This window comes from Eschscholzia californica, unplaced genomic scaffold (assembly GCF_041429995.1).
Source record: "Eschscholzia californica isolate CP2 unplaced genomic scaffold, dmEscCali1.0.p SCAF_4, whole genome shotgun sequence".
Classification (NCBI taxonomy): domain Eukaryota; kingdom Viridiplantae; phylum Streptophyta; class Magnoliopsida; order Ranunculales; family Papaveraceae; genus Eschscholzia; species Eschscholzia californica.
This window is the reverse complement of record NW_028238461.1, coordinates 20,637,079-20,648,163: the sequence shown is the minus strand read 5'-3', so window position 1 is coordinate 20,648,163 and position 11,085 is coordinate 20,637,079. Positions and strand designations below refer to the sequence as shown.

The 11,085-nt window shown below is 34.9% G+C and overlaps 1 protein-coding gene across 1 annotated transcript; it reads left to right on the top strand.

The window, feature by feature from the left end:
• Positions 1–88: 88 nt before the first annotated feature.
• LOC147543558 (uncharacterized) lies at positions 89–898 on the top strand. The gene has a single exon (XM_086635466.1). It carries the CDS (start codon positions 89–91, stop codon positions 896–898), a length of 810 nt encoding a protein of 269 aa, XP_086491592.1.
• The last annotated feature ends 10,187 nt before the right edge of the window (positions 899–11,085 follow it).

The window sequence follows — 11,085 nt, the reverse complement described above, 5'->3', positions numbered from 1 at the left end:
AATAACCCCACAAATCCGATCAACTAGAACTAATGACACTTTCCCATGGTCAAAATTTTGGTCTCTCAAGAATATCGAACCAAAAGTAATGCAATTTTTGTGGAAGATTGTGAACAAAGGAATACCTGATATGACAAGCATCCAAAGAGGCAATCCGACTATCGATCCAACTTGCGTCCTATGTGGTAATGAACCAGAAACTTCCTCACACCTTTTCGGAACTTGTCAGGTCTTCCAAGATCTATGCAACAGAGCTTCAGCCTTCGAAAATATTCCTCAATCGACAAATCCAGAAGAACTAATTAAATTCTTGGTAATTAACAGTAAGGAAGAGAGAAAGGTAGTCTTTATTTCTTACCTGATTTGGGGCTTTTGGAAAGCTAGAAATGCGAAGGTGTTCAAGGGAGAACAGATTAAACTTGGAAGCATTATACACCAAGCTTGTATGCATGCAAGAAGGTTTATGAACAGATCACAACTCACTACCACAGATCTCGGCAACACAGAATGGATTCCTCCAGAAGACAATCACTTTAAAATCAACTTTGATGGAGCTTTTAACCAGAGAGGAGCTGCTATAGGGGTTGTAATCAGAAACCACAATGGAACAAAGATTTTTGAAGTCTCAAGAAGAATTGAAAGTGAATCAGCAATGGAAAGTGAAGTGAAAGCGCTTCTGGAGGCGATAAGAGTGGGAAGGCAAAGAGAAGATGACCTTTTTATAATAGAAGGGGACTGTAGGGTTTTGATCTACCACTTTATCAACGGCCAAGATACAAGCCCGTGGAGAATCAGAGCTTTCATTGCCCAAGCCCGACATCAGATGCATTCGTCTAATCTCAAGGCACTCCAGTACTGTCCTAGGGCAGCAAACGAGGAAGCCCATATGCTGGCCTAGCAAGCCCTGTAGGCACCTCCTATGGAGTAACTTTGTCTTTTTCTAAGCTTTGTCTTAGTTATCTTTCTTCATGATGTATTTCTCATTGGCTTTAAGCCTATATATGAAGTTGGATTCCAAAAAAAAAAAAAGAACATGTTTATTTTTGTACGACACAAATTCGAAAATGCATTAGTTTAAATGCTATTTTTCAGTTAATGTGCAAAAGCAAACGAAAAAATGCAGAATATATTTATTTATTCACAAGAAAAATTACAAAGTGTATTGGCCAAAATATTATTTGTCTGTTAATAGGTTTGTCAAATGCAAGTGGTGTAATATAGGATATATATTTTTTTTCTCAAAACAATAAAAAAAATGTTTAAGCCAAAATATTATTTGTGTTTAATGGGTTTGTTAAGTGCAAAAGATTAGATGCATAACATATTTATTCATAAGTGATAAAATCCTAATATTACATGGATGATAATTGTTATTTTTCTCCTCTGAAGACTTCATGAGAGTTACATACTTTTAAATGTAAAGTGCCTCATGAAGAGAAAGAAATTGACTAGACACCGACACAAGAAAAAGAAAATGCGAATAATAGAGAAAATACAAATATACAATCCTCTCAACTTTCAAGGACCAGCAATAACTCTTGATAGCCTATTCATAGCCCACACCAATATTGATCTTGATCCTTTAGTGCACAAAAATTTTGACACTCCATTAGTATTTACTCCCGAATCCATAACTTCCGGCACATCGGCTTCAACCATAGTATTAGTATGATCCTCCATAGTCACGGCCTCGAATTTATTGTTTGTTGCTTCCATAAAAAGATAACTGTATATTGAAGAAAAAGATAGAAAGGATAAAAATGAAAGGAGACTTAATCTCACAAAAACCAGAAAGATATAAGATTTAAATATTCTTACTGTAGGTTTAACCAATAAACAAATTAATAAGAGGAAAATCCGGAGGAGGGATCCCTCCTCCGGTAAACAACCAGACTAAGAAACTGATAACATATAACTGTTGACCCTAAGCATTTACATAATTATTTAGAGGAAACTAAAATTTGTTCAAAAATTTTCGAACCTTTATTTCACAGTGATTTGGGTGGAAATTGACAAATTGTAGTCAGGGGCGGACCCACATTGGGGCCTATGGGGACACGTGCCCCCACGACTCCAGAGTGGGTTCCGAGCTGAAATGTATGTGATTTCGAAATTCCCTAAGGTCAGTTCTAAATAATTTGAGTAGTTGTTATAATTGAACATGAAATTGGAATTGCCTAGATGGTTAGGTAGTTGTTGTCTACTACAAAGGTTGTGGGTTCGAATCCCATTGCCATCATCATCTCTTTTGGGTAATTTATTTTTGTCCCAACATTTTTTGATCTTTTGGCATTCCGGATACTCTTTTAACCATCACCATTTGTTTGGGTAATTTGTTTTTGTCACAACTTTCTTTGAAGTTAGCTTGTGGCACTTCGAATACTTTTCTTTTCCGATAAGATTTTTTTGTACTTTTGTTTTTTTGGAAATTCGAGACTGACTTTTTCTTTATGCTAAAATCCATCCAATCTCTAGTAGAGTTATTTACGTCTTCATATTACCTTTATATCCTCTTCACCATTCATATTTATGTATATTTTCTAACAATATTATTTTAAATTACTTTCATATGACTTCTTCCGTTTCCTTATTTTGTACGAAATATGGATTATGAAGATTTTTTTTCAAGATAAAATGTCTTCTTATTCTTTTAACATATAATTTGTACTTATTGGTTTTTGTATAAATTAATTGCCCATACTTATTATTTGTAATTAGATTGTAGTCAAATCAACTCACGTTTAGTGGTAATCTAATTCGATGAGGCATGAGTGTTGCCATCACACATAGAGATCACTTGTTTCCAAACTTATAACTCGTTTTGGTAGAGTTTCGTAATGAAGCTCGACAATTTGCCATTTGGGATGGTATTCGTTTTTTACTATTTAATATAATTAAATGTGTCCCCACAATGAAGAATTTCTGGGTCCGCCACTGATTGTAGTAGAGGCAAGTTTGACAGAAATTTTTATTTTTGGTGTAAAATAGATATTACTTTAAAAGGCTTAATTTGAATTTATTCCCAAGAATGGGCCTCATGCCTTACTAATATCTCTGTTTGGGCCTTAAACCCACGACCCTGGAAAAAAATTAGTATCCGTATTCTATTTAAAAAAATATCCCATGTACAATAGGTGAAATTAAGAAAGAAAAAAGTCTCACTCAAAATATAAAATATTTGACTTATTTGTATATCTATAGTTTCACGTGTAAGTAATAGAAAAAAAATCAAACTTTTTCTTTTAGAACTCGCATGGGCATATTAATTTAATTTCGTCAGGCTTTTTCATTCCGTCGGGCTTTAGGCCAGTAATTTCGACAGTTATCGTGCTTATCACATCGTATTGATGTATCAATGCCTTTGTCATGACTATTGTAGTCAATACTAAAAAAATATATATGACAAAACAAATTGAAAATTTTGCTTGAGCCAAAGTATTATTTGCGCGTTTATGAGTTTGCCAAATGCAAAGGTTATGATGCAGAACATGTTTATTTTTCCACAACGCAAATTCGAAAATGCATTAGTCTAAATGTTAGTTTTCAGTTAATGTGTTTGTCAAAAGCAAACAAAAAAAATGCAGAACATATTTATTTCTTCACAAGACAATTACAAAGTGCATTGGGCAAATATTATTTGTCCGTTAATAGGTTTGTCAAATGCAAGTGGTGAAATATAGAACATATTTTTTTTTTCTCAAAACGATAAAAAAAATGTTTAAGCCAAAATATTATTTGTGTGTTAATGGGTTTGTCAAGTGCAAAAGATTAGATGCATAACATATTTCATTTTGCACAAGGCAATTTAAAAAATGCATTAGTCTAAATGTTATTTTTCACCTAAGGTGTTTGTCAAATGCAAAAGAAAAAACTGCATAATACTCTTATTTTTTCATAAGACAAATTATAAAATGTATTAGCCAAAATATTATTTGTCCTTTGATGGATTTGTCATATACAAAGGGTAATATTAAATTTGGACAAGACAATACAAAATGAAATATTCTAAATGTTATTTTCCAGTTAGTGTGTTTATCAAAAGCAAAAGAAAAAAAGCAGAACACATTTGCAAACAAGTTTTTAGCAAAAACAAATTTGTACATATCATAACATAGCTCTTGACCCTAAGTATTTACATTATTATTGAGAGGAAACTAAAATTTGTTCAAAAACTTTCAAACTTTTATTTCACAGTGATTCGGGTGGGAATTGTAGTAGAGGCGAGTTTGACAGAAATTTTTATTTTCGGGGTAGAGTAGGTATTACTTTAAAAGGCTTAATTTGAATTTATCTCAAGATTGGGCCTCATGTCCTACTAATATCTCTGCTTGGGCCTTAAACCCACGACCCTGGAAACAAAATTAGTATCCGTATTCTATTTAAGAAAATATCCCATTTACAATAGGTGAAATTAAGAAAAAAAAGTCTCACTCAAAATATAAAATATTTGACTTATTTGTATGTCTATAGTTTCACGTGTAAATACCAGAAAAAAAAAAAAATCGAACTTTGTTTTTTAGAACTCGCACGGGCTTTCGTCAAAAAAAAAACTCGCATGGGCTTATTAACTTATAGTTTAACATAAAATGTATTGTTTCAAAACACTTCCACATTTTACAATTTTCGCACCCAAAACAACCTTTTTGTAGAACTACCGTCAAGTAGAATTCTTTATAACATAAATTCATGCTATCACATACAAGAAATATTTTAATTTTCGGACTTCTAATTAGAGTTCGACACATGAACTGATATTGTGTGCAAGCTCCTATCAATTGACCAATTTTTACATCACAATAGCTTAAAACCAAATTAACACAAAATACCATCAATTAACTAAGAAAGACTTTTATTAACACTCTGAGTAATTGTATCACTATCCTCATCACTTATCATACACAGCTTGTGGAAGGACGGTACAGTATCCAAGTAGCAGATCTAGACAAACACAATGAATCTTGGAATTAAAAACAAAAAGACAACCAAAACATTCTTACTTAAAAAATGACTAAAATCCAAATAAGCAATATAATCAATTATCACATTTTTAGTAGTAAGAACTTGCTACCGTCTAGCATAGAAATGATCCATGTTTTAAATAAGCCATAAACGCATTGATAGGAAAAAGAGGGTTTTTGACTTTTGTAGTTGAAATTATTATTCCTTAAAAAAGATGATAGTTTGTTCGACCGACAATTAGGCGTGGAGGGTTAGGGCTTAGTAAGAGAGAATGGGAGAAACTCAATTTGTCTCTCTCAGTGAGTCTTGAACTCACACGTCCGATCGTGAGTACAAAATTGAAGCGTTTGTGAGTCCGACTGTACAGTAGTTTTTTGAAAATCTAAGGCTCTCAATGGTAGGTATAGTAATTCAGACTATGAAAAATGGCTGACCTCATAGGGGACAAGTTATAGGCCCACTTCGCCAGTTCAGCCCGTTCACAATTTGGATTGGGCCTTATAGTGACTTAGGGTCGTTGAGAGGTTGAGTTCCAAATGGAAAAGGTTTTTGTAAGTATCATTGGGGGAGTTTATGGGGATCCAAGGTTATTCTAAAGGCCACACCGGTATAACGACACACCAAAAAAGCAAAGCGGCCATCTTTGAACAACCAGCAGATATAGAGAGCTAAGAGAGGAAATAAAAGAAAGTTATGTTAGTTTTTTTCAAACACCTACTGATCTGGTATTCTTTTTCAAAAGTACATCTTTAGTGTTGCTTCTTCATGACCTAATTATCCAAAATGAACTTGAATTTAGATTTTCTTCTATTGTATACTTTGAAGAATATATCCTTTGATCGAGATGAAAATACGATCAAATAGTCAAAAAGACCGAATCATAATTAAGGGTCACTCTGTTTAGTTAGAAAATGACTACGATCGTACACATAGTATGACTTGTGGCTAAAGAAGATTGAATCCTTCACTAGGGAACAGATAAAGAGATAAAGATGAGAGAAAGAAGTTCATGGGTTGGAAATAGATGTTTGATGAGACATGAAAATGTCCACTTCGAAACTTTATTATAATAAAATGATTGTTTTGGTTAACCAGGTGTCTATTACGGAGTTCAGAGAAAAAAAAAGAACAATACATGAGGGGCATTTCGGTCATTTAATTCTATGAATATTCCGGTAAATATGGCTAAGATCAATAAGCGGATGAAAAGTAGAGTTAAAGACGAATCCGGAGGCGAAAATGAAAGTCAAATCGGAGTCTTGACAATTAAATTAAGCAAAGTCAAAGTTGGTCTTGAGTCTCATTTGATGATTTCTTTTCCATTTCTTTTCTTGTAATTCCATTTATTTGTAATAACAAGAATATTTTCATAGATTTCATGTGTAGCTAATCCAATTTTCTAGGGTTTTTTTTATGAAACTTTAATCATGTTTGAATCATGGCATTTTTCATATTAATGAATATCTTTGATGTGATTCAAATGTTAGATTATTGATCTTCTACTATTGATTCAATGATTCATCATATTTTGCTATACTACTTGCGTTTAATTTGATGTATTATGTTTAGATCTACATCTTTAATAATTCATGCTTATAAGTTGATAGATAGTCGTTGTAGAGCTAGTTGCTTTACTATATACGCTTCAAATTTGATGGGTTATCTTTAGATCTTTATCTTTTATAGTGCATGCTTACTAGTTCATAGGTAGTCATTGCAATATATTGTGATTCGCTTCAAGGAGTTTAATAGATAAATGGGTTATTTTGTTTCTAAAACAAGATATTTCCGAGATTCGGTAGTAGAGGTTATGGAATTTTGAGTTATAAGAAAGGTATAAATGTTAAGGTTATAGTTCATGTATGTTAAAATGGATTCTAAGACTAGGCCTATTTCCTTATAGTTCTCCGTATTCTATCTTCTCGTTTGTTTTATTATTTTCATCAAAAAATCATTTCGAAAACCCTACTAATTTATAGGTTCAAAACAAATTTAATTGTCTTTGTGGATCAACCTTGGTCTTACCGAATATTATAACTTGACGCCCGTGCACTTACGGGTGTTACCCTTTTAGGTATATCAATACCTTGGTCTTACCGAATATTATAACTTGACATCCGTGCACGTGCGGGTGGTTACCCTTTTAGGTCTATTAATGGTACGGTGTCAGTCGTTTCACTTGTTTCCACCCCGGATTGCAAGCCTCGTGGTTGGTGGATGATGGACTTGGTTATGCATGATACTCTACTAGTGAAATCGTGTTCTTCACAATTAACTTCTTGGTATCTTATTTGCCATCGTGATCCTGATATTTTGGGCAGTTACAGCTCCAGTTTTATGCGACTCTCTCGGCTATTAAGGTGCTCCGAGGATATAGGATGGTCAATCAGTCTTCACACAAGCCAACATGTTCTAGATAATGAGATGTCTACTCTTAAGAAGCAGTTCGCGTGGTCCTTGGTACCCTATTATTCGTCGATAATGTGGGTTCCAAGTGGATTGTTCGTTTTAGCTCAAACTGAATGAATCTATTGACAAGTATAAAGTTCTTTGGGCTGCAAGTGGATTGTTCGTATTTAGCTCAAACCGGATGGCTCTGTTGACAAGTATTTAGTTCAAACTCGATGGCTCTGCTGACAGGTATTTAGTTCGAACCGGATGGTTATGTTGACAGAGATTTTACTCCAAAGTCCGGGTTACACTTGGATGAGACCTTCAGTCTCATTGTGGAACCCAGGCCCGTGTAAAGCTCAGTGCGGGCCGTGCACCCGCACTAGGCCCTCCACCGCAAGGGGCCCATTGGTGATGAGGTTCGTTACTTCCTACTAAAGGAAAACGAGCCAGAGTTATTGAATTGAAGGATGACAGCCAAGTTGGTAAGTTGTTCAAGTTATGTTCACAATGTCTTGGGTTCATTCTCCCACAGGTCCTTCTTTTTTGGAGCTTTTCCTAAGAGCAAACTGCCAACCCTCCTTGCTAATTAACTACTCTAGTCTTATTTATTGGTTTTACTTAAGTGTTCTAATTTTAATACTCATATATATATATATATACACCTAACTTGCAAATCTCGTCTGTTCTTTATCAAATTTATTTTTTTAGATCTTAATTTTTGATTGTATGAGATGGCAACGTTAGAACTCAACTTTTATGTAAAAGTCTTCCCAACAGAGAAATTTTATTTGACAGAATTTTAGGCCAATCAAAGAGCAATGCCATTCATTGATTTTGAATTTTTTAGTGATTTAATATAACTTTTTACCGATAAATTCTTTTAGAATTTGTGGGTGTTACTTTACGTGTAACTTATTTTGCTTATTTTTTCGTATAAAAGGTCCTGGGTAAAAATTTTGCAATGGCCCCTAAATTGTTAGCCAAGGCCCTGATGGAACCGACAATCCTCAGATTATTTTGTCTATAGTAGTTTCTCGTAGTTGACCTACATTAAATTGGATGTGAACGCCTACTTACACGGCAATTTGATCAAGCAGGTTTACATGGTTGGACCTCTAGGATTTGTTGTTCTTACTTGTCCCTACTATGTTTTTCATCCTCATAAGGTGCTATATGGCCTCAATTAGGCTCCCAGGACTTGATATGACCGCTTCATCTCGCTTCATCTCCTTCCTTCTTCACATGGGTTTCTTGTTAGTAAGTCGAGTACCTCATTGATTATTCTTTCCACCGCATTTTGGTATGATTTATAGTTTAGTATATGTGAACAATATCATCATCACAGCATCACTAGGGTCGACTCTTCTTTTATTGATTCTATTATCTCTCGCATATCCTCGGTGTTTGAAATGAAGAATATGGGGCTTCTTCGCTATTTTTGGCATTGAAGCCTCTACCGCGAACGTTACTCTTCAGTTTTCTGTTGAGGTCTATCCCGTAGAGGTACTCAAATTGGATCAGTGATCGATTTCTAGGTTTGGTCGTATTCCGGCTGGAACAGGCGGGGCTCTCCATGATTTGCTTCTCAATTATTATAAGTACGCCTAAGATATTCTTTATATTCTTAACATGGAGGGTGTCAGGCCTTCTTCTACTCCATTGACTGCCAGATCCATCTTACCATCTAGGGTGCTTCATTCTCGGATCCCACTCTCTATCGTAAGGTGTGGTAGGTTTGCTTTATTATCTTTCCTTAATTCAGCCTTATGTGGTCATGGAGTTAATGTGGCTACTGGCTTGTCAATTTATGCACACCTCCACTATTGGTCACTATCATCATCATGTAGTAATGCTACCGTATATCAAAGGAACACTTTATATGGGTTTACTTCTTCATGCCAACTCGACTTCAAATACTATTCATGGATATTTAGATGCTGACTGGGTTGGTTCCTTTGACACCTCTAGCTTTACATTTAGATTGTCCATCTTATAGGTTCTAACTGAATTGTTTGGAGTGCTTGGAAGAAACCCCACATTTTTTTGGTCCGGTATGAAAGTCGACTAGTTATGTGCTTCAAGAATTTGGGATCTGTCTTTCTGGGCCAATCTAGGTATTTTATGATAATTAGAGTGTCAGTCTCATGATTGTTGCTCTCCTATTTCATTCAATCTAAGCACATTGCTTGAAATTACCATTTCTTTACCGACTGGGTTGGTTGAGATCAGGGACGAAAGTAGAATATTTGTTAGGAAGTGGCCCAATTAGTCATGAATCAATTTGATAAATTAATATATCAAATTCATTCAAATTTACCACTTCAATTAGTAATGAAGTCATAAGGAGTAAACACAAATAAAAAAAATACGGAAATGTAAGATAACACAAGAATTTCAACCCACTTAGTAGACAATTACAGCTAGACCACAATCTGGTAAAGAAATGTACTTAGATAAAATCCGTATCGTTCATTTCGTGATCCTATTTTACTTGTCTGCTAAGTGGACTGAAATTGTTGGGTTATCTAGCATTTTACAAAAAGTAACATGGAACTACTATGCCTGATAGTTTTTCTCTTTAATTTATCAAATTGGAACACGTCGCTCCACCAAATGATTAAAATCATCCATGACGGATTTTGTGCTATACTTCTGAGCAGTTTCTTTTTCAATATACAAATCAAAGAATCTGAGAGAAAATTGTCTTTAACAAATCGATTCCTCCCGCTAGCCATACGAATCGTAATACATGCTGAGGTAAAAAAAAAAAAGTCAGTCTGGAATAAGAGACTTGATGTTGTATCACGCCTGAATGGATGATTCTGGTTATTTAATTCCTGCTTCTGCTCCTGGAAATTTTGGGAGAAAAACCTGTAAAGAGTTCGAAAAACCTCCCCGACGCTCAAGAAAGTTAGATTGCCCTTTGCAGTTAAAGTATTGAGTATTGATTGAACCTTGTGGAACGTATTCATCTTACCCTCTTCGAGATGATTTAGTTCTCTTTTATAGGTTGTTTTGGACCGACTGTGATGGATGGTGAGATTGAGGCGGTTAAGATTCATCGTGTTGTATTAAAACTACCATTTCGTAGTTAGGGTTTCCTCTTTGTGTTTATCTCGTATCTTGGATATTTAGAAGTTCATATGTTCAAGGATCCTTCGTAGATATCCTGCTGAATTAGTAGATTTGTTAGGAGATGGTTCCTCCTTTGAGACTCTTCAAGCCCAAGTTAATTAAACAATTAAGATCTCGATCGACGGAGATCTTTAGGAAGATTTGAGATTAAATCGGCAAGCGTGTGACACACTTCTGCCTTCTCATGTTCAGGGTGTAAGACATTGGTCTTGCTTACGCGGACCTCCGATCTCTCCTTACGAATCTCAGGGCAAACTTGATTGTGTTTGAGGCAGGACTGGAGCTCCTTAGATGATCTTGTCGATATCATGATTCTGGGCTTAGGTGACAGACCTCTTTGGGCTCAGAGGTCCTATTGCCTTAAGACGGGTTAACCCGTTTGGGCTTTTAGTCTTTTCTTGACTTATTGACGATAGTCAACTGATGACCATTTTATGTATCACCAATACCTACTTAAGACAAATTTTCTGACAATTAAATTAATACTTACTTGAAATAACGTGTAATTGCGAAGAAGATAGAGAGAGACGGACAGAGAAAGAGACCTATAAAGGCAGTGGGAGATAGTAGATAGATACCCAACAAATTTAGTTTTTT

Coding starts and splice junctions, on each gene's coding strand:
- LOC147543558 (XM_086635466.1), top strand. CDS start 89: ATGCAATTTTTGTGGAAGATTGTGAACAAAGGAATACCTGATATGACA.